This window comes from Stegostoma tigrinum, chromosome 1, assembly GCF_030684315.1.
Source record: "Stegostoma tigrinum isolate sSteTig4 chromosome 1, sSteTig4.hap1, whole genome shotgun sequence".
In the NCBI taxonomy this organism is placed as follows: Eukaryota; Metazoa; Chordata; class Chondrichthyes; order Orectolobiformes; family Stegostomatidae; genus Stegostoma; species Stegostoma tigrinum.
In genome coordinates this window covers 46,192,988-46,217,755 of record NC_081354.1, presented here as the reverse complement: position 1 = coordinate 46,217,755, position 24,768 = coordinate 46,192,988, and the positions used below count along the sequence as shown (strand labels likewise).

General features: G+C 45.0%; 1 protein-coding gene across 1 annotated transcript in view; it reads left to right on the top strand.

The window, feature by feature from the left end:
- otud4 (OTU deubiquitinase 4) overlaps positions 1-24,768 on the top strand; it is a 129,634-nt gene that overhangs the window by 68,583 nt on the left and 36,283 nt on the right. Inside the window, exon 11 of the mRNA XM_048542260.2 lies at positions 7,214-7,311. Coding sequence (XP_048398217.1) covers positions 7,214-7,311 — 98 coding nt within the window. The remainder of the gene's footprint in view (positions 1-7,213; positions 7,312-24,768) is intronic.

Here is a 24,768-nt window from a genome sequence, read left to right as displayed (position 1 = left end):
GAGAGTAAACCGGTTGATGTGGTGTATATGGATTTCAGCAAGGCGTTCGATTAGGTTCCCCACAATAGGCTATTGTACAAAATGCGGAGGAATGGAATTGTGGGAGATATAGCAGTTTGGATCGGAAATTGGCTTGCTGAAAGAAGACAGAGGATGGTAGTTGATGGGAAATGTTCATCCTGGAGACCAGTTATTAGTGGTGTACCGCAAGGGTCAGTGTTGGGTCCACTGCTGTTTGTCATTTTTATAAATGACCTGGATGAGGGCGTAGAAGGATGGGTTCGTAAATTTGCAGACGACATTAAGGTCGGTGGAGTTGTGGATAGTGACGAAGGATGCTGTAGGTTGCAGAGAGACATAGAGAAGCTGCAGAGCTGGGCTGAGAGGTGGCAAATGGAGTTTAATGCAGACAAGTGTGAGGTGATGCACTTTGGTAGGAGTAACTGGAAGGCAAAGTACAGGGCTAATGGTAAGATTCTTAGTAGTGTAGATGAGCAGAGAGATCTCGGTGTCCATGTACACAGATCCTTGAAAGTTGCCACCCAGGTTGACAGGGCTGTTAAGAAGGCATACAGTGTTTTAGCTTTTATTAATAGAGGGATCGAGTTCCGGAACCAAGAGGTTATGCTACAGCTGTACAAAACTCTGGTGCAGCAGCACTTGGAGTATTGCGTACAGTTCTGGTCACCGCATTATAAGAAGAATGTGGAAGCTTTGGAAAGGGTGCAGAGGAGATTTACTAGGATGTTGCCTGGTATGGAGGGAAGGTCTTACGAGGAAAGGCTGAGGGACTTGAGGCTGTTTTCATTAGAGGGAAGAAGGTTGAGAGGTGACCTAATTGAAACATAAAATAATCAGAGGATTAGATAGGGTGGATAGGGAGAGCCTTTTTCCTAGAATGGTGACAGTGAGCACGAGGGGGCATAGCTTTAAATTGAGGAGTGAAAGATATAGGACAGATGTCAGAGGTAGTTTCTTTACTCAGAGAGTAGTAAGGGAATGGAACGCTTTGCCTGCAACGGTAGTAGATTTGCCAACTTTAGGTACATTTAAGTCGTCATTGTATAAGCATATGGACGTACATGGAATAGTGTAGGTTAGATGGGCTTGAGATCGGTATGACAGGTCGGCACAACATCGAAGGCCGAAGGGCCTGTACTGTGCTGTTACGTTCTATGTTCTATGTTCTATTCTTCCAACCAAACTGGATATATCCATCAGCCAGATTTTGGCCCACATAATTAATGCATTTGTAAATTTCTTTATTGCAACTTATTTTCCCAAATTTTTTCAGTGGCATCTGCAAATTTGGGTACAGTGCATTCTATCCCTGCATCAGAGTTATTAGTTTAACTGCAAGTTATTATTGTTAAGTGAAGACAATTTGTAAATAGTTATAAACGTAATTCTTAAATCCATACGCATTTAAAACTTGATGTAAACAGAATTATTTTTCTTTAAGTGTATTTTGAACAAAGATAAACAGGTACTCCATAGGACAAAAGACAATCTCAGCAGTATGAGAAATGGCATTGCTGGCTGGACCAGTATTTATTGCCTGCCTCTAGATGCCCAGGGGAAGATGGTGGTGAGCTGGCTTCTTGAATCACTATAGTCCATGTGCTGGAGATAGACCCACAATGTCAATAGGGAGGGAATTCCAGGAATTTGACCCAGTGACACTGAAGAACAGCGACATATTTTCCGGTCAAGATAGTGAAAGGCTTGGAGGAGAACTTGCAGGTGAATATTGTTCCCTTGTATCTATTGCCCTTGTCCTTCTAGACAGAATTGATTGTGGGCTTGGAAGGTACTAAGGACCTTTGGCAAATTTCTACCATCCATCTTGTACAATAGATAGCCTACACTGCTGCTATGGAGCATCAGTGAAGTGACGTGGTGCCAATGAAATGGGTTGCTTTGTCCTGGATGGCATCAAGCTTCTTGAACGTTGTTGAAATTGCACTCATCCAGGGAAGTGGGGATTTTCCATCACACTTCTGGGCTTCTGCCCTGTAGATGGTAGGCAGGATTTGGAGAGTCGGGAGGCATTTTACTTATTGCAGTTTTCATCATCTCTGACCAATTTTTGTAGTCACTGTATTTATATGTTAAGCCTAGTTCAGTTTCTGGTCAATGGTAACTCCCAGGATATTGAAAATGGGAAAATTCATAATAACAATGAATGTCTAGGGGAACAGATTAGACTGTTTCTTATCAGAGATGATCACGGCCTAACATTTGTGGGGCGTGAATATTACTTGTCACATTTCAGCCCAAGCCTAGATACTGTCCAGGTCTTGTTACGTGTGGACAATGGCTGCTTCATGATCTGAGAAGTTGTGATTGGTACTGATCATGATACAATCATTGGTGAATATCCCCACTTCTGTCCTTGTGATGGAGAGTGGGTGATTGGATGAAGCAGCCGAGGATAGCTCGGGATCTGACACTACCCTACGGAATGGAAGGCTCTTGTAGCCCCGTAGTAGTATCTCTATCTCTGAACCAGAACACCTGGATTTCAACTCCCACCTGTTCTAAAGGTGTGTCATAACACATCAGAACAGGGCCTGTACTGTACTGTAATGTTCTATGTTCTAGAAAGAGAGGGTGAGCGGGGGGAGAGAGAGAGACACCACGTGCACGCACGAGAGTGAGATCGCGTGAGACAGAGACAGATGGAAGGGCAACGCGCGAGAGAGCATGAGAGCATGAGCATGAGTGTGTGTGTGTGTGTGTGTGTGTGTGTGTGTGTGTGTGTGTGCGCGCGCGCGCGCGCCATAGAGCACACTTGAGAGAGGGACAAAGCACGTGGACAGTGAAACAGGGAGAGCGCACAAGAGTGAGATCGCGCGAGACTGAGACAGATTGAAGGTCGGGGGTGGGGGGGGAGAGGGGAGGGGGGTGGGGGGTGAGAGGGGGGAGGGGGGTGAGAGAGAGCGCGTGCGCACGAGGAAGCGGGGGCGGGTGGAGATGGAGAGAGCCCGTGCGTCCGAGAGAGCGGGGTGGAGAGAGAGAGAGCGCATGCGTGCGAGGGAGCGGGTGGAGGAGAGAGAGAGATGGGGAGTCGGGGGGGCGGAGAGAGATAGCCCGCACGAGGGAGCTGAGGGGAGGAGGGAGCGTGGGAGGGGTTAGAGAGAGAGAGTGAGAGAGAGCGCGCACGTGAGTGAGTGGGGGGAGAGAGAGAGAGAGAGAGAGCACATGAGGGACCTGGGGGAAGGAGAGAGAGCGCGGGGTTAGAGAGAGAGAGTGTGCGTGCGTGCATGCGAGGGAGCTGAGGGGAGGAGAGAGCGTCCCCGAAGGAGCGTGGGAGGGGTTAGAGAGAGAGAGTGAGAGAGCGCGCGCACGCGAGTGTTTGGAGGGGGCAAGAGAGAGAGAGAGCGCGAGCGCACGAGGGACCTGGGGGAAGGAGAGAGCGCACATGCACACGAGGGAGCTTGGGGGGAGGAGAGAGAGAGCGCGTGAGGGCGCGGCAGGCTAGGAGAGAGAGAGTGAGAGCGGGGGGGAGGAGAGAGAGAGTGCGCGTGCGTGCGCAAGGGAGCTGGGGGAGGGAGAGTGAGAGCACGCGTGAGGGAGGAGAGAGAGCACGCACACGAGGGAGCGGCAGGCTAGGAGAGAGATAGTGCGCGTGCGTGCGCAAGGGAGCTGTGGGAGGGAGCGTGAGAGCACACGCGAGGCAGCGGGGTGGGGGGGCGGGTGGGCGGGTGGAGAGCCGGGGAGACCGCGTGCGTGAGCCGGGGAAAGAGAGCGGGCAAGAGATCGCGCGGATGGGAGAGCATGCAAGAGAAAGAGAGGGAGAAAGCATGCGCGAGAGAGAGAGGGCGCGCAAGAGGGAGAGGGAAAGACCATGGGAGAAAGAGAGTGCAGGAGAGGGAGAGAGCGCATGCAAGAGAGAGAGGGAGAGAGCGCGCGAGAAAGAGTGAGAAAGGATGAACAAGAGAGATAGACACATTGCGCACGAGGGAGAGGGCACACAAGACAGAGCCCACTGTCTCTCATGTGGGAGAGAAGGAGAATGCGCGATAGAGACAGCACACGCGAGAGAGAGAGAGAGAGAGGATGAGTCAGAGATAGAGAGGGAGGATGCGAGAGAGGGGGCGGGCGTCACAGAGAGAGGGAGGATGAGAGTGCATGCGATGTAGAGAGAGTGAGAGAGAGCTCGTGGGGAGGGGGGAGGGAGAACACGAGAGAGAACGTGCAAGAGAAAAAGTGCATGAGAGCTAAAAAGTGTGCGAGACACAGAAAGAGAGCACACGAGAGCGTGTTCACGAGCAAGGACGTGCGTGAGAGTGAGGGTGAGAAAGCGCACGCGGGATCTCTTTGTTTCTCGCACGCGCGTGCTCTTTTTCTCTGTCTCTCATCTGCGCGCTTTCTCTGTCATGTGCTTTCTCTAGCTCTTTTGCGCATGTGCTTGCTCACTTTCTCTCTCAGACGCGCGTGTGCGCTTTGTCTCACGTGAGCGCGCTTTCTCCCTCTCACGCGTGCAAGCGCTTTCTCTCCTCTAGCACGCACTTCCTCTTTTGCGTGTGCGCGTGTTGCCTCGCTCACCGGTGTGCACACACTTTCTCTCTCGTGCGTGCTTTCTTGCTCTCACACGTGTGAGCCTTCTCTCCCGTCACAGTTTCATGTGTGAGCGCTTCCTTTCTCTGTCTTTCGCGCACGTGGACTTTCTCTCTCTCACGTGCTTTTCTGTCTTGTGTGTGCGTGCTGTCTCTCCCTCTCACAGTTTCTCTCCTTTTCTCGTTTGTGTGCATGTGCTTTCTCTCCCTCTCTCTCGCATGTACACACTTTCTCTTTCCCCCTCGCACCCGCTTTCCCTCTGTCTCGCGTGCGTTTTCTCTCGCTCTCACTTCCGCGCGCACGCTTTCTCTCGCTCCCGCATTCTCTCATGTGTGTGCGCGGTTTTTTTCTCGCATGCACGTGTTCTCTCTCACTCTCGCATGTGCATGCTTTCTGGCTCGCTCTTGCGTGCGCACTTTCTCACTCGCACCTGCGCTTTTTCTCCCTCTCACTCTTTCTTGCGTGCGCATTTTCTTTCTTTTTTGTGTGTACACAGGCTTTCTCTTTCATGCTTGTGTGTGATTTCTCTCTCTCTCACGCGCTCTCACCTTCTCTCTCTCTCTCTTTCGCACCTGCTTTCTGGTGCTTTCTCTCTCAGAAAAAAATGTCTTTCTGCAATGATTTAGAAAGTCGAAGAGTTAAAGTGAATATTGGTCCTTCAGATTGTGTTTGATGCCTTAACATTGGAAGATGTGAAGAAAGAAGATGAGTTGAGCCAATATTTATGTAGGTCTCTTCAGATACTGAGGCAGTCCATGTTCAAATGCAACAAGATTTGCATAATATCCAGGCTTGGGTTGATATGTGGCAAGTAACTTTTGTGTCACACCAATGTCAAGAATGACCACCTCCAATGAGAGACAATCTAACCACCACTCCTTGACACTCAATGATGTTACCATCACTGAAACTTCTATCAACATCGATGCCATTGATCAGAAACTCAGCTGGGCATGCCATGTAGATACAGTGGCTATAAGATTAAGGCCAGAGACTAGGAATACTGTGGCGAGTAACTCACCTCCTGAGTTGCCCAAGTCTCTTCACTATGTATAAGTCACAAGTCAGGAGTGTGGTGGAGTACTCCCCAGTTGCCTGGATGGGTGCAGGTCCAACAACACTCCAGAAGCTTAACACTATCCAGGACAAAGCAGATGAGTTGATTGGCACCACATCCACTAGCATCCACTCCTTCGCCAGTGCTTAGTAGCTGCAGTCAGTGCTATTTACACTGCAGAAATTCACCAAAACTTCTTCAATATAACCTTCCAAGCCCATGACCTCTTCCATCTGGAAGGGCAAGGGCAGCAGATACACTGAAACATCACCACCTGCAAATTCCTGTCCAAGCCACACACTGCCCTGACTTTGGAAATATATTGTCATTCCTTCACTGCCAATATCACTAGGTCAAAATTCTGGAATTCCTTTGCTAAAGGCATTATGGCTCTATCTACAGTATGTGGACTGCAGCAGTTCAATTAGGCACAGGCAATAAATGCTGACCAGCCAGCAGCACCCATTTGGGTCCATTTTCCATGAATGAATTTTAAAAAATACAACTCAGAAATATCTGAAGTCACACAACACCGGGTTATGGTTCAACAGGTTTATTTGAAATTACAGGCCTTTGAAGCGCTTCTGTTTCGTCAGGTGAAGTGGAGTGTGGTGCATAGGCGGCCAGATAATGTCAAGATAATTTCTGGTTATTAAAAAGAGTGTTAGCAGTTAAGTACAAATACTGTGAGTGGAGTGTTGACAGGCTGAATAACAAATCTTTGCAGGCGATCAAAAGTGTCAAACGGTGTGAATAAACAGCTGAATAGCAAGTGAAACAATGAAGACCATTCCTGTGAACCCATTAATAAAGGCAGAGAGATAATAACAAAAGTATCAACAAATAAGATGATGCTCGAGACAAACCAAATGGCTGGGCTAAAGTGAAAAGTATCAGAGTTGCATGACAAGGGTCTCTTCAAAGTAACAAGTAACCCAAAACTGACCAAACATATTAAGCTAGAGAGATAATAACAAGTTTGGGGTCCACTGAAACATTGGGGAACTCTCACTGGATTACTGAAAATTTGTTAACTTGTTTTTCCCTGTGATTAACTGTTGGTTGTGATTGAATAATTACTGAGAAATTGAAGGATGTAAGTTACTGTAATTTTCTTCATTCTAATCCTTCCTGACCTGAAGACACTGACTCATCTGAAGATAAACCATGATCAAAGAAAGGCTTGTTATGCCACCTCTTCTCAGACCCTGTTGTTTTTACAAATTCTGTGTACTGAGTTTCTCTGTTTTGAACTCAAACTCCCTTCTTTGATGTCTTAAAAGAAATATTCCTGAAATTAAAATGCTCCAGAATATTCTTCTGTTCTCCTATCTTCACTAGAGCATGATGCTATCTACAGCCAACATGAGGCCCTAGCCCCTCCTGCTAATGCATCCTCTGAAGTATTTCATTATTTGGTTCATGCTTTTTCCTGTATCTTCATACCTTTCCTGTGGTTTCTTTCACTGAAAAACCTGGATAAATTGCTGCTTTGCTTGGGTTTGTTTGTTATTTTAGATGCATTACATACGCAATAAAACTGTCAGAAAATTTATGTACTTTTAAATAAAAAATGGTTTCATTACCCCTTAGGTCGTACTGGATGATGGTAAATATTACAATGCTCATATTCAGGCAGTCGATCCTGATAATGGACCAGTTGTTGTCTATGTAGAAGAACTAGGAGAAAAGTAAGTTTGATTATTTTAATGTTAATTAACACTCTCCCTTGTTTACTGTGTCTATTTAATAAAATTAGATAATGCTTTACATGTTGGCCCAGATTCGGAAATATAATTAAAACAAAATATGTTGGAAGTATGAAATAAAAAGCCTGGAAATACTCAGCTCTGATAGCACCTGTGGAGATAGAAACAGAGTTAGCATTTTAGGTCAAGCAGAGTTATGAATGTGCAAGGTAGCAGACATTGCTGTACTAGCATTAATTAAACTGTGCATGCAGAGGGAAAATAGATTTTAAATTTCCCATCTCATGTACCTGAGGCTTGAACTAGTGAACCATGTAAAAATAGGAAGAAAAGGTCTGAATACTTATACTGAGAGTGAGATTCTGATTCCAATTCAGATTCTGAATTTAAAAAAAAACAAAAACATCTTGGGGGTTTTGAGAAGGATATAGGCAAATAGTTTTGAATGAAAAGTATTTACCTGGTTCTCCTGATAGCTCAATTGCTTTGTACATTTTTTTCAGTAAGAATCTGATCATGTAGTCACAAGATGATCCTCTGTATTAATTGAGTAAATTAATTTCATCCAAGCTGGGTTTGGGGCCATAGACTATATTGAGATTGGGGGGACATTAACAGAATTTTACTCTTGGTTTCCCGCTACTGAAACCCACCAAAATGTGAGTATTTTGGAGTGTGGGATGAAAACAGAATCTGGCAGTGTTGTAATAACTCAATGATTGGAATAATTATCTGATGCTTATTGATTAGCCTCACAGAGTCGTACAGCATGGAAACAGATCGTTTAGTCCAACTAGTCGATACCGAACATAATCCCAAATTAGAGATAATAGGAACTGCAAATGCTGGACAATCAGAGATAACGAGGTGCATAGTTGGATGAACACAGCAGGCCAAGCAGCATCTTAGGAGCTGGAAAGCTGGCCTAGACCCTGAAGACAGAACTGAACACCATACTCCAGAAGAGGCCTCACCATTGTCCTGTACAACCTCAACCATGTTGGTGAACTGCTGGAGGGTGACTGGCAACTCCTACTCCAATGGTCCAAGGTTCATAGGAGAGTAAGGAAGGAAACTATTTTTCCCACTTACACTCTGTGAATGGTGTTCTCAATTAAATGCTTTTGTGGCAGTTTTGCTGGAGCAGTTACATTCCTGCAGTGTGGAAACAGGCCCTTCGGCCCAACAAGTCCACACCGCCCCTTGGGGCATTCCACCCAGACCCATTCCCCTATAACCCACACACTCCTGAACACTACGGGCAATTTAGCATGGTCAGTCCACCTAGCCTGCACATTTTTGGACTGTTGGAGGAAACCAGAGCTTCCAGAGGAAACCCGCACAGACACGGGGAGAATGTGCAAACTCCACACACACAGTCGCCCGAGGCTGGAATCGAACCCGAGTCCCTGGCACCGTGAGGCTGTAGTGCTAACCATTAAGCTACCATGCCGCCCGGTTCATCTCATGATGTGTCCTGTTAGCTCGACTTGTTCGTGCATGTTTAGATTTTAAACATTTTTGCCCTTAAAGTTGCTGTAAATGTATGCTGTCATAGGATGGCAACAAAGCATCTATGGCTTTTGTGATGAAAGTAGAAACAGTGTGGATGTCCTTAACCAATGAGGTGTAAGAACTGAAAGAAAAGAAAGGTGCATGTACGATGCCTGTGTTAAGTCAGGGAAGGAATAATGCAATTGAGAAGAAAAAAACAAGCATTTCTTAAATTAAAATTTGTCATTTTAGAAAGGGCTGCGTTTGTTGACACACAGGATCATGCATAGTAGTGGCAAAATCTCTGAAAGCATGAGATTCCACTTATTCAAATGCTCACTTTCTTGATACAAGGTTGATTTGATAGTTTAAAGAAAAACAAAAGATTCCATCGATTCTAGAATGGTCCCGTAGGTTAGAAGGTAGCAAGTATAATACCACTGTTCAAAACTGGAAGGACAGAGAAAAAATAAATTTCAAGACAGTTAGCCTGACATCAAATTTTAAACATTTTCTGTCATTTATTATTAAAAAGGTGTAAACAAGTTGGCATGGTTTTAATGAGAGGAAAATCATGACTGCCAATTTTTTTTGATTTTTGTTGAGGGATGTGGCTTGCAGAGTTGATAGAAGTGCATTAATGTTTTTCAAGTGTTTGGTAACATCAAAATTTATTACAAAAGACAAGGACTCTTGGGATTGAGGATATAAAGAACTGGATAATGGACAGAAAACATCAAGAATAAGCAGAATATTTTCCAGTTGGCAGGCTAACAAGTAGGGAGGCAGTAGGAACAGTGGTGGAACAGCAACAGTTTACATTCTATGTTAATGACCTGTGTTGTGTTAACCATTTGAATCCATCCAAACTTGTGATCAGATCACCTCATTTGCCACATAAAATGACGCAGCATTGTTCAGCATAAAAGGCCATTCAGCCCATCATGCCTGTACCAGTTCTCTGAAGAAGCAGTTTTACCTACTGCCAGAGCTTTCCCTATAAACTGCACATTCTTCATTTTCAGTTAATAGTTTAATACCATTGTGGATATCTCAATTCTTTTTGTTTTCCTCATTTGTTGCTTCTTTAGCAATTTTTAAAATCTGCGCCGTTTAATTCTCGATCATTTTGAGGGTGGTGAGATTTTGGAACTGTTTAGATTAGATTAGATTCCCCACAATTTGGAAACAGGCCCTTTGGCCCAACAAGTCCACACTGCCCCTTGCAACATCCGACCCAGAGCCATCCCCCTAGCACCCACACACCCCTGAACACTACAGGCAATTTAGCATGGCCGATCCACCTAGCCTGCACATCTTTGGACTGTGGGAGGAAACTGGAGCACCCGGAGGAAACCCACGCAGACACAGGGAGAATGTGCAGACTCCCCACAGACAGTCACCCGAGGCGGGAATCGAACCCGGGTCCCTGGCGTTGTGAGGCTGTTCTCAGAAGACAGTGGAGATGCGGGTCATTGAATATTTTTAAGGTGCAGATAGAATTTTGTTAGGCAGGGGGTTGTCAAGATAGATGCGAGTGTGGAATTTGAAACATTTAGATCAGACATGATCCAGTTGAATAATGGGGCAGTCCTGAAGAGCCATTAATGGCTTGCGTTTTTGTGTGTGTGTGTGTGTTTGTGTGTGTGATTTTTGCCCTCACCCATATGATTTTGATGCCTGTATCAAATCTCCTTTCTGCGTCCTTTTCTCCAAAGAAAACAATTCCAACTTCTCCAGTCTTTCCTATTAAAAGTCACGTGATACATTAAAAAATTGCACCCAATTCCTCTTCCTTATTTTTTCTCATGATCAAAATAAATGCAACATTAATAAAACAAATGCAAAATCTTTGAAATGAGGCTTAAAGTTTGAAGCCATTATCATTCAATGTTGATATACTCCATGTCAGAACTAGAAAAACAATTTCAAAAGTCTTCTGCAATCCACTTGTTCACAAGCCTGTTCTGTGTGTATTATATACTTAGAAAAAGTGATGATAATCTGTTAAATGTAACATTCTGTTTCTGACTGTGTTCTCTACTTTGTTTCAAAAACTGAAATTACATCAAGACTAAATGTCTCATTGATCAGCATTGATAAGTGAGTTGGGATGGAAAAAAATCAAACATTTTTTATATTTTACTTTTGTGCTCTGACTTTTGCCTTTCTTGCATTCTGTTGCTCACCACGTTCAGACATTTGGTAGAATTTTGGCTCAGGGTCAACTTTCTATAATAGCTCCCTTGATGTCAATAATCCCCTATTCTTTTCAATCACTTCTTTCAGCAGATTTATTCATCTTGCCAAAATTGCAAACTCCACCCTCCTTGGCAGTTCTTTCTCTCTTCAGGCATTTGGGAAAACTACCAATTAAACAAAACTGAACTGTAATCACGTGGGGGGATGCTGTAATCGTGAGAACAATTGGACCACTTTCCTTCCAAAGACTAGCCCGAGATCTGTTGGTGCTCTCATTTAAACATAGACAGAGAGAATAGGAACAGAGGCTGTTACAAATTGCAGACTGATTTTCTTGTTTCACTTGAGCAAATGACTCTTCAGTATCCAGATCACAACAAATCTGACAGCTAGGTAATAAAGTGTGAAGCTGGATGAACACAGCAGGCCAGGCAGCATCTCAGGAGCACAAAAGCTGACGTTTCGGGCCTAGACCCTTCTTCAGAGAGGGGGATGGGGTGAGGGTTCTGAAATAAATAGCGAGAGAGGGGGAGGCGGACCGAAGATGGAGAGAAAAGAAGATAGGTGGAGAGGAGAGTATAGGTGGGGAGGTAGGGAGGGGATAGGTCAGTCCAGGGAAGACGGACAGGTCAAGGAGGTGGGATGACTAGATTCTGATAAACATAGCCATTGGCGTGGCTCCTGTTTAACAAAACATGATTTACTCTTTGCTTATTTGGGGGTGAGCAACAAATAGCGGCCTAGGACATGACACCTGTGCTCCTATGCATGCTGCAACTTCAACACAATATAATGTTGTGTGGCTTTAAAAATGAAACAGAATCAATTCATCATGTATCTGAGCCTCATTCACTATACGTAGCAAGCATATTGGATAATACTTACTTAGATAAAAGCACCTTGAGTACAATACAGTGCTAGTTGGGAGGGTAAGCTTTGGGGAAATTGAAATGCTGTAAGAGTGTTGTTGACAAATTTACGAGAGTTAGCAATAAGCATATGGCAGATGGAAGAATAATATGGGGAATTGAGACGTTATCCACTTTGACAGAAAGTATAGAAAATCAGACTGTTAAAAATTGTTGATATTCAGAATGATTAAGATGTCACAAGAAAAACAAATCGAGCATGCAAGTTCAGCAAACAGTTAAGAAGACAAATGGCATGTCGCCTTTTGTTTCTGTAAGGGTTTTTTTTAAGTGCAAGAGTGAGGAAGACTAACTTGACCTATATAAGGCTTTGTTAAGACCACACTTGTCATGCTTTACTCTGTTTTGGCCACTTCTAAGAAGCAATATATATTCACTGGAGGTGATGCAGCAAAGGCTAACTACATTTATTCTTGGGGGAAGAGTTTGTTTTATTGTGAAAGTCTGACGGTTTCTGAATGTCTTTTTATTCATTCATTGGATGAAGGCATCAGTGGTTAGGCCAGGATTTATTAACCATCCCTAATTGCCCTGGAGGAGGTAGTGGTGAGCTGCTAAGAATTGCTGCAGTGTTTGGGTTGTAGAATGAGGTTGAAACAGAGAATTCTGCATGACTTTGGCATAGTCTCAAGATCATTTAAGACTGAGATGAAGAGGAATTTCCTCACTCACAGTGAGTTATGATCTATAGATTTATCGATGCATGAGGCTGTGATGGCTTGTTATTGAATATTTTCGAGGCCAAAATTATTGAAATTTCAGCTCTCTAGCCATATCCCTTATTCACTTATTGTGCAAGAAGTGAAATTAAGGGTAAAGGTTGGTCTTGATCTTATTGTAGGGCTTGGGGGTCGTGCGAACACCGCCTACTTCTGCCCCATTCCTATTCTTTCTTTCATCCTTAAAAGAGTATTTGTATGTTAATTGCCAGACTTAACTGTCACAAGACTGAAGGACAGCATGTGCATAACTGCAGCAACTTCATGAGAGAAGCTGATGTAATCCCATTTTAGTAAAACTAAAAGCAGAGTACCACAAATCAGCCCACAACTTGTGGCTTTGCAGCTGGTTAGGGTTAGCTAACCCTAACCCTGTTCCGCTTCTTGCTGCAGGTTATTACTGACTTTCACATAATAACACTATTGTTCAGGCATCATTATTTTCTGAGCAAATTCTGGATGCATTTTCACAGTTTACCTTTTGTTATGAGCTGCAGTGAGGTGTTTTGACCTGTTAGTTAATTTGTTGAATGTTTGTTATAGAACAAATCCAAAGCTAATTAACAGTAAATTTATTAATGGATTTTAGAAATATCAATGTATATGTTTGGTTAAAATAATAGGTTATAGTTTGAAACATATGTTTAGTAATGGTGAAGCTTTTTATAAAGAGCTGATGCTGGAATAGAAGATGCGAAGTGTTTCTTTGGTTTCATGGTAATGTGTTATTGCTGATTCACAGGACTGTTACTTGTGGTAGACATATTTTTCTTACTAAGAACCTCTTGGATGCTCATGCAGATGGTTCTGGTGTGATAAAACTTAGCATACTTCATGTTGCAATTTGAAGTAACTGGCCTTTGGAGGAATAAATTAGATGGTTGACTAATTTCTGTAGGACCGTAAAATTTGTCCCTTGGAGATTATACTCTTAGTGCATTCAAAGATGGCAGATTGATTCTGTGCCTGTATTTTCTAATTTCTTAGCAAGTATAGAAATCAAGTTGCCTTGCAGTTTTTACTTGCAACACTTATTTGGTTATGACGTAAAATCTGGCTTTCTGACATAATGAAGAATATACCTGGCAGTGTAATTGTACTGAAGGTTATGTAAGGCTAATATGGGCTCATGTTTATTCAATGAACTTGAATATCAGATGCTGTTCCGCTAAATTGTTATATCTTTTTTGAAACAGATTATTTATGGTGCAAATGGAAATTGAGGTTGAGTGTACAAGTTGCAGCCTCCACCACTAGCACTTAAGAAACTAGTGCTCCTGCATACATCTATAATTTTATGAAAACTTACCTGCAGCAGTAAAATCATATTTACTAGTTTTTAATTGCCAATTTCGTTTTCTTACCTCCTATGTGAACATGAGTGGTCAGCCTTGGGTGCAGTACTTAAGTACCTTTGATATCAGGTCCTGAAAAAATTGGTCCAGATCATTATGCTGATTACTGCTCTGCACATCTTTTATATTTAACATGAGCTAAACTTTATGGCACAGAAGCCATTTAAATCATTATGTACATGTTGGCTGTTCAATAGCATTGTTAAAAAAAAGTAATGCTCCAGATCTGCCCAAAGCACAATATCCTCCTCTGCCTTAAAGATCTGTTTACATGTCCCTTAAAAAGCACAAGTGGTTTCTACATTTCTGTGGCAAAATATTTATAGCTGTAATTGTCATCAGTGTGAAGATTTGGGATAATGGGAACTGCAGATGCTGGAGAATTCCAAGATAATACAATGTGAGGCTGGATGAACACAGCAGGCCAAGCAGCATCTCAGGAGCACAAAAGCTGATGTTTCGGGCCTGGACCCTTCATCAGAGAGGGGGATGGGGAGAGGGAACTGGAATAAATAGGGAGAGAGGGGGAGGCGGACCAAAGATGGAGAGTAAAGAAGATAGGTGGAGAGAGTGTAGGTGGGGAGGTAGGGAGGGGATAGGTCAGTCCAGGGAAGACGGACAGGTCAAGGAGGTGGGATGAGGTTAGTAGGTAGCTGGGGGTGCGGCTTGGGGTGGGAGGAAGGGATGGGTGAGAGGAAGAACCGGTTAGGGAGGCAGAGACAGGTTGGACTGGTTTTGGGATGCAGTGGGTTGGGGGGAAGAGCTGGGCTGGTTGTGTGGTGCAGTGGGGGGAGGGGACGAACTGGGCTGGTTTAGGGATGCAGTAGGGGAAGGGGAGATTTTGAAACTGGTGAAGTCCACATTGATACCATATGGCTGCAGGGTTCCCAGGCGGAATATGAGTTGCTGTTCCTGCAACCTTCGGGTGACATCATTGTGGCAGTGCAGGAGGCCCATGATGGACATGTCATCTAGAGAATGGGAGGGGGAGTGGAAATGGTTTGCGATTGGGAGGTGCAGTTGTTTGTTGCGAACTGAGCGAAGGTGTTCTGCAAAGCGGTCCCCAAGCCTCCGCTTGGTTTCCCCAATGTAGAGGAAGCCGCACCGGTACAGTGGATGCAGTATACCACATTGGCAGATGTGCAGGTGAACCTCTGCTTAATGTGGAATGTCATCTTGGGGCCTGGGATGGGGGTGAGGGAGGAGGTGTGGGGACAAGAGTCGACTCTTTTGACTCCTCCCACTTCCTACAGACTAAGGGGGTGGCCATGGGCACCTGCATGGGCCCCAGATATGCCTGCCTCTTTGTAGGTTATGTGGAACAGTCCCTCTTCTGCACCTACACAGGCCCCAAACCCCACCTCTTCCTCCGGTACATTGATGACTGTATCGGCGCCGCCTCTTGCTCCCCAGAGGAGCTCGAACAGTTCATCCACTTCACCAACACCTTCCACTCCAACCTTCAGTTCACCTGGGCCATCTCCAGCACATCCCTCACCTTCCTGGACCTCTCAGTCTCCATCTCAGGCAACCAGCTTGTAACTGATGTCCATTTCAAGCCCACCGATTCCCACAGCTACCTGGAATACACCTCCTCCCTTCCATCCCCTATTCCCAATTCCTCCGCCTCCGCCGCATCTGCTCCCACGATAAGACATTCCACTCCCGCACATCCCAGATGTCCAAGTTCTTTAAGGACCGCAACTTTCCCCCCACGGTGATCGAGAACGCCCTTGACCGCGTCTCCCGTATTCCCCGCGACACATCCCTCACACCCCGCCCCCGCCACAACCGCCCCAAGAGGATCCCCCTCGTTCTCACACACCACCCTACCAACCTCCGGATACAACGCATTATCCTCCGACACTTCCGTCATTTACAATCTGACCCCACCACCCAAGACATTTTTCCATCCCCTCCCCTGTCAGCTTTCCGGAGAGACCACTCTCTCCGTGACTCCCTTGTTCGCTCCACACTGCCCTCCAACCCCACCACACCCGGCACCTTCCCCTGCAACCGCAGGAAATGCTACACTTGTCCCCACACCTCCTCCCTCACCCCCATCCCAGGCCCCAAGATGACATTCCACATTAAGCAGAGGTTCACCTGCACATCTGCCAATGTGGTATACTGCATCCACTGTACCCGGTGCGGCTACCTCTACATTGGGGAAACCAAGCGGAGGCTTGGGGACCGCTTTGCAGAACACCTCCGCTCAGTTCGCAACAAACAACTGCACCTCCCAGTCGCAAACCATTTCCACTCCCCCTCCCATTCTCTAGATGACATGTCCATCATGGGCCTCCTGCACTGCCACAATGATGCCACCCGAAGGTTGCAGGAACAGCAACTCATATTCCGCCTGGGAACCCTGCAGCCATATAGTATCAATGTAGACTTCACCAGTTTCAAAATCTCCCCTTCCCCTACTGCATCCCTAAACCAGCCCAGTTCGTCCCCTCCCCCCACTGCACCACACAACCAGCCCAGCTCTTGCCCCCCACCCACTGCATCCCAAAACCAGTCCAACCTGTCTCTGCCTCCCTAACCGGTTCTTCCTCTCACCCATCCCTTCCTCCCACCCCAAGCCGCACCCCCAGCTACCTACTAACCTCATCCCACCTCCTTGACCTGTCCGTCTTCCCTGGACTGACCTATCCCCTCCCTACCTCCCCACCTACACTCTCTCCACCTATCTTCTTTACTCTCCATCTTCGGTCCGCCTCCCCCTCTCTCCCTATTTATTCCAGTTCCCTCTCCCCATCCCCCTCTCTGATGAAGGGTCTAGGCCCGAAACGTCAGCTTTTGTGCTCCTGAGATGCTGCTTGGCCTGCTGTGTTCATCCAGCCTCACATTGTATTATATTAGTGTGAAGATTTGCTGTTTTTGGTTTTTGTGACCATTTTTAATTGTTGAGCTCTTGTCATTGACTCCTCAATCGAAGAAAAGAATCTTCATCTGTTTACAATCAACATTAATTTTAATAACTTCATTCTCTTCTTCAGTTTCTTCACTCTAGTGGAAATAATTCCAGGTTCATCGTATAGTTTTTAGTCCGTGGCATCATTCTAGTGTATCGGTAATGCCTGATCTCTGTCTGTAATTACATTTCTACGGTGGCAGCTAAGACCTCCAATTCTAACTTGAATCTAAAAATGCATCATTTCTTCTTTACTCTTTCAGCTTATGCCTTGAAATCATGAATTTCATGATTTGTTCCAGAATTGATCTGTGCTGGGTATGAGGGTGGTAACAAATTTTTGCTTCCAATAAATCTACTCACTTTTTAAAAACAAATTTCTAAGGTGGAATGAGGGAGCCTTGCTGTATGTGAAACTGGGTGTGCTCATTAACTTTCCTCCCTCATACCCAGCAGAGATCAATTCTGGAACAAAAACAAAGTTGCTGGAAAAGCTCAGCAGATCTGGCAGCACCTGTGAAGGAAAAATCAGAATTAACATTTCAGGTCTGGTGACCCTCAGAACTGATGGTGACTAGGAAAATGTCACTTTATGTGCAGTTAAAAGGAGAGAGGGTTGGGGAAGGAAATAAATGATAGGATAGAGCCTAAAGAGAGAGAAGTGCAGTTGGACAGACAAAGAAGTTGATAACAACTAGGCTGGTAGGGTGAATAGTTGTTAATGAGGACTATTAGTGACTGACTGCAGGTGGTGTGTAATGGCAGGCTATGTGGTAATAAGGCCTGGTGTGTAGGGTAGGGGGCTGGGACAGGGGAGAGTTTAGGCCCTAAAATTATTGAACTTGATATTGAGTCCGGAGGGCTGCAGGGTACCCAAGTGGAAAATGAAGTGTTGTTGCTTTAACTTGCATTGAGCTTCGCTAGAACACTGCAGCAAGCCAGAAACAGAGATGTTGACCAGGTAATAGGGTGGTGCATTAAAGTGACAGGCAACGGGTAGTTCGGGTCTTTTTTGCGAGCAGAACATAGATGTTCTGTGACCCAGTCACCGAGTCTATGTTTTGTTTCTCCAATATAGAGGAGACCACATTGTGAGCAGCGAATGCAGTAGACTAGATTCTGGGAAGTGCAGGTGAAGTGTTGCTTTACCTGTAAGGTATGTTTGGGCCCTTGGAGACTGGGGAGGGAGGAGGTAAATGGACAGGTGTTGCACCTTTGCCGGTTAAAGGGGAAGGTGCCGTAAGGCTGTGGGGAGATATTGGGGGTGAAGAAAGTGTGGACCAGGGTGTCCTGGAGGGAATGGTCCCTGTGGAAGGCGGACAAGGGAGGGGAGGGGAATGTGTGTTTTATGGTGGCATCTTGCTGGAGGTATCAGAAATGGCGCCTGATGATCTTCTGGATGTGGATGCTGGTGGGGTGGTAGGTAAGGACAAGGGGAACCCTATCGTTTTGCGAGAGGGAAGACGGGATGAGGGCAGAAGTTCGGGAGATGGGTTGGACCTGGTTGAGGACTCTGTCTACCGTGGAGCTGGGGAATCCTAGGTTGGGAAGAAGGTGGACATTGCAGAGGCTCTCTTGTTGAATGGAGATGGAACAACTGAGAGAAAGGGATGGACTCTTCACAGGAAGTGGGGGCATGGGGATATATAGCCCAGATCAGTTCTGTCGGCATGAACATAGAGGTTTAAGAATTGTCATATGATAAATCGAAGATCCTAAAGCTCAACTGTGCTTCCGTTCTCACACATACTTTAGATATTCACTCTTGTGTTATGTTAATAGTTTTAGCACACAAAGATAAATGACCCAGGTTCAGGAAAACAGGATATGGAGAGATGAGAAATGCAAAAAGCAAAACACTTGTGGAAGTCGTGTTCCAAAGGGCCAAAACGCCTGTTCCCACGCTGTACAGTTCTATGTTCTATGTTGTATGGTCTAAGAGCAGGAATATATTTGGTAAAAGCCCACACCAGAGATTACCACAGAATATCAAAGCTTATTGTGTAGACTGTAGACAGTAGCATGGATAGAAAATTGGCTGACAAAGCAGAGAATACGCATAAGTGGTCATTTTGTGGTTGGAAAAATGTAACAACTGATGTGCCACAGTGATCAGTGCTGGCCCCTTAGCCCTTAGTAGGGTGAAGGTATGGAAAGTATGGCTACGAAGTTTGATGTTGACACTTAGATAGGCAAGAAAGGAAGTTGTGAAGTGGACATTAAAAGGCTGCAAAGAGAGCTGGATTGGTTAAATGAGTGGCCAAAGAAGTGGTAAAAGTAGTATACTGTAGGAAAATGTGTAATTGTCTATTTTGGCAGGAAGAGTAAAATGAAGCATATTATCTAAATGGCAAGAGATTGTAGAACAGTGAGGTGCAAAGGCATTGGGGTGTCCTAGTGAATGAATCATTTGCAGGTAAAGCAAGTAATTAGGAAAGCTGATGTAATGTATTCTGTTCTCAAAATAACTGTTTTATTAAAATAGTGGGGGTTATACATCAGTTATACAGGGCACTGGTGAAATATCTGGAGTCTGGAGCACTGTGTGCTCTTCCTAAGGTAAATGTAAATGCATTGGAAGCAGGTCACAGGAGGTTTACCAGACTAACACCTGGAATTAATGTGTTGGCTTGTTGAGGAGAGGTTGCACAGGCTAGGCTTGTGTCTGCTAGAGATTAGAGGAGTAGGAGGCAACTTGATTAAAACATAAGATCCTCAGGTGTCTTGACGGAGTAAATGGAGATCATGCTTTCTCTTCTGAGAGAATCTAGAATTAAGGGTCACTGTTTAAAACTGAATTTTGTTTTTTTTCTCTCTGGGAGTTATGAGTCTTTGGAACTCTATTGTTGAAATATTATTTTTAAGACTGATAGATTATGTTAAGCAAGGGAGTAATGGGTTATCAGCACTAAGTGAGAATGCAGATCTGAAGTTACAGATGAAAACAAGTGCTGCAGAAATACAGCATGTCAAGCAACATCTATGTAGAGAAAACAGCAATATCATTTAAAGACATAATGTAACCTCTTCAGAGAAGAGTGAAAGGTTAGGTCCCCTTCTCTTTCCAAAGATGCTGCCAGATCTGCTGAGTTTCTCTAGCTTGCCTGATTTCTGGTTTATAGTATCTGCAGTAATTTGTTTTAATCTGAGGTTACAATCGGATCATCTACGATCTGATTGAATGGGACGTAAAGCTGGAAGGGCCAAATAGCTGACTCCTGCTTATTGTTCATTTGTCGCTATTCCTACTTGCCATTGATATGAGGGGCAGAGGAGAATTTGGAAATCGGTTGACTCCATTATAAGTTTAAGTATATACAATGAATTCAAAAAGCTCCCAGACTCAAAACATGATGGATTTTGTTTTTCTTCATTACAAGTATATACAAACAGTGGGAGATAGTAAGTCTGAGATAACAGTGTGGAACTGGAGGAACATAGGCCACGCAGCATCAGAGGAGCAGGAAAGCTGATGTTTCGAGTCAGCAACCTTCTCCAAAAATGTGGGAGGGAGAAGGGGGCTCTGAAATAAATAGAGAGGGAAGGTGTTGGGCTGGGGAAGGTAGGTGGGATGCCAGTAGGTGAGTGCAAGTAGGCAGTGGTGGGACTGGTCAATGAAGTGGGAGAAACGGGTAGGTGGGAGAGAAGATGTCAAGGAGGCGGGGATGAGAGGAAGGATTGGTCATGGGATGAGGTCAGGGGTGAGGAGGTTTTGAAGTGAGTGAAGTCCATGTTGAGACCATTGGGTTGTACGTTCCCAAGCCGGAATATGAGGTGCTGCTCCTCCAGTTTCCAGGTGACATGTCATCCAGAGAATGGGATTTGAAATGGTTCGCGACCAGACATGTTGTCGTTTGTCAAACCAAGCATGGGCGCTCTACAAAGCGGCCGCTGAGCCTCCGCTTGGTCTCACTGATGCATAGGAGGCCATATTGGGAACAGTGGAAGCAATAGACCACATTAGTGGATGTGCAGGTGAACATTTGTCTGATGTGGAAGGTTTTTTTGGGGCCTGGGCTGGAGGTAAGGAGAGAGGTTTAGGGGCAGGAGTAGCTTCGTGTGGCGCTTGACCTCTCTGCCTCCATCTCTGGCCTGGACCTCGCTGCCTCCATCTCTGGCCCAGACCTCTCTGCCTCCACCTCTGGTACCCCTCCACCGACACCCTTATCTGCTGAACTGAATTCATTCCTTCCCTTAACAACAACTTCTTCAACTCCTCTCACTTCATCCAGATTAAAGGGGTGGCCATAGGAACCCACATGGGCCCAAGCTATGCCTGCCTCTTCGTAGGATACATGAAACAGTCCCCCTTCTGCAGCTACACTGGCACAATCCCCCACCTCTTCCTCCACTGTATCGATGACTGAATCGGTGCCACCTCGTGCTCCCACGAGGAGCTTGAACAGTACATCAACTTTACATACCTTTCATCCCAACCTCAAATTCACCTGGACCATCTCTGATACCTCCCTCTCCTTCCTGGACCTCTCTGTCTCCATCTCTGGTGACTACCTTGAAACTGATATCTCTTTCAAGCCCACCGACTCCCACTGGTACCTAATCTATACTTCCTCTCACTCACCTTCCTGCAAGAATGTGATCCCCCACTCCTAGTTCCTCCGCCCCCGCCACATCTGCTCCCAAGATGAGGTGTTCCATTCGTGAACATCCCAGATGTCCTCGTATTTCAAGGACCGCAACTTCCCCCACTTCAGTGGTTGAAAACGCCCTCGACCGCATCTCTTGCGTTTCCTGCACCTCTACTCTCACACTCCCTCTCTGCAATAAAAACAAAGACAGAATCCCCCTTGTCCTCACATATCACCCCACTAACCTCTGGATTGAACACATCATTCTCGCCACCTGCAATATGAACCCACAACAAAGGATACATTTCCCTCCCCACTTCCATAGGGACTGCTTTCTCTGCAACTCCTTCGTTTGTTCCACACTCCCCACTCGCCCCACCACCTCCGACACCTTTCCCTGCAACTGCAGGAAGTGCTACACCTGCCCCTACATCTCCCCCATCACCTCCATTCCAATTCCCCAAGACTCAAAATGAACAGAATACATTTAGGATTGCGCTCTCTAAAGAAGAAAAAGAAAACCAAGAAAAGGAAAGACCTTGCGAATAATGAAAGGAAAAGAGAAAACTCATGCTCGCCTTGTGTTGGTCAGGCCATGCAGAATTTCCATTTATTGCTGTCAAATCCATTAGTTCCAGTCGTTCCATCACCGCAAATGTACACGATATTTTCCATCTGATGCACTATAACGTTTGATGGAAGACAGAAACTTCCTACTAAAAGGATTCTTAAGAACCTATGAAAAGTTGCTTGTGATACTAGCAAAGTGAAGAATGGGAATCAACAACTTGAATCCCGTTCCATGTCCTCTTCACCAACTGAACTTTCTGAGCTTCGCTTAGCATTGTAGGGTGAACTCGGCCAAATGAACTTTGAACATCAAGACCTGCTAAAACAAATACAAGCTATCAAAAATACTGATGTCTTTGAAGATTTAGATGTGAAATCTACTGTCGAGTCAAACAAATGCAGAAGAAAGGACAATGACTTTCTAGACTCAAAAAGCACCAAGGCAGTGTGGTGAAAGCCAAAAAAAATTGAAGGAGTTGGGTGAAATGAAGCAAGCACCACCTGCACCCAAGGGACGGCCTTGTTGGGAAATGGGTGACAGTGTCAAACCTATTTTTGTATTTATGTTATTTACTTTTTTTGAATTCAAATTAGTGAACCTTTTTAGTTAAAAAAAAGTAGCACAATGGCTCTGTGGTTAGCACTGCTGCCGTGCAGCGCCAGAGACACAAGTCAGTTCCAGCCTTGGATTACTGTCTGTGTCGGGTGTTCGCATATTCTCTGTGTATATGTGGGTTTCCACCTGGTGCTCTTGATTTCCTCCCACAGTCTAAAGATGTGCAGCTTACGTAGATTGGCCATGGCAAATTGCCCCAAAAGGTGCAGGTTCGGTGGGTTAGCCAGAGTAAAAATAAGGTTATGGAGATGGGGTGGAGGGCTGGGCCTGAGTTTCGGTGGGATGTCTTTCAGAGGGGTGATGCACACTGGATCGCCTGGATGGTATGACATGGTAGGTGTCATGAAGATGTGGTTTCAAGGGGATCTGGATCCTATCGAAAAGATGGGCAGGTGAGCCAAGGGCGTGGGGATGCCTTATTAGTGAGAAATGAAATTAAATCAATAGGAAAAAATGAAGTAGGGTCAGATGGTATAGAATCTGTGTGGGTAGAATTTAAGAACTGCAAAGGTAAAAAAAACATAGTTGGGATTGTGTACAGGGCTCCAAACAGTAGTCAGAAGCTGGGCTCAAGATATACCAGGAGACAGAAAAGATGTGTAAGGAAAGCAAAGTCACAGTGATCGTGGGGAATTTCAATATGCAGGTGGACTGGAAATATGTTGTTAGTGGATTGTAAGAAAAGGTGTTTGTGAAATATCCACAAGATGGCTTTTTGGAGCAGCTCGTGATGGAGCCCACAAGGGAGCAGGCAATACTGGATTTGGTGCAATGAAGCAGACTTGATAAGGGAGCTTAAGGTAAAGGAACCCTTAGGAGGTAGTGATCATAAGATGATAGAATTTACTCTGCAATTTGAGAGAGAGAAAATAGAATCAGAGGTAACGATATTACAGCTGAATAAAAGCGACTACAGAGGAATGAGGGAGGAGCTGGGCAGAATTGACTGGAAGAGGGGCCTAGCAGGAAAGACGGTGGAACAGCAGCAGCAGGAGTTTCTGGGAGTAATTCAGGAGATGCAGCAAAAATTCACCCCGAGGAAAAAGTAGCATGGTACAGGGAGGATGAGGCAACCATGGCTGACTAAGGAAGTCAGGGATAGCATAAAAGCCAAAGAGAAAGTATATAATGTGGCAAAGGGCAGTGAGAAACCAGGGGACTGGGAAGTTCACAAAGACCAACAGAGGGCAACAAAAAAAAGAAATAATAAGGCAGAATATTAAATATGAGGGTAAGCTAGCCAGTAGTATAAATGAAGACTGTGTAAGAGTTTCTTTGTGTATAAAAAGAGCAAAAGAAACGCAGAAGTGGACATTGGACCACTGGAAAATGACAGTGAGATACAGTAGTGGGGAATAAGGAATGGCTGAGGAACTGAATAATTACTTCGCGTCCGTCTTCATTGTGGAAGATACGAGTAATATCCCAAAAATTCAAGAGAGTTTGGGGGCCGAGCTGAATAGGGTGACCATCATCAAGTAAAAGGTGCTAGTAAATTTGATTGGCCTGAAGATGGACAAATCACCTGGACCATGTGGACTACACCACAGAGTTCTAAAGGAGATAGTTGAAAAGATAGTGGAAGCATTAATGGTATTCTTTCAGGAATCATTGGGTCAGGAAGGGTCCCAGAGGACTGGAAAATCGCAAACATGACACCCCTGTTTAAAAAGTGAGTAAGGCAAAAGACAGAAAATTACAGGTTAATTAGCCTAACCTTGGTCGTGGATAAGATTTTGGAGTCCATTGTAAAGGATGAGATTTCTGAATATTTGGAAGTGTATATTAAATAGGGTAAAGTCAGCATAATTTCATCAAGGGGAGGCCACGCCTGACAAATCTGCTAGAGTTCTTTGAGGAAGTAACGAGCAGGGTAGACCAAAGAGAGTCAATGGATGCTATCTACCTGGACTTCAAGAAGGCCTTTGATAAGGTGCCGCACAGGAGGCTGCTGAGTAAGATAAGGGCCCACAGTGTTAGAGGCAAGATGGATAGATGTTTGCCTGTCTGGTGGAAAGCAGAGGGTGGGAATAAAGGAGTCTTTC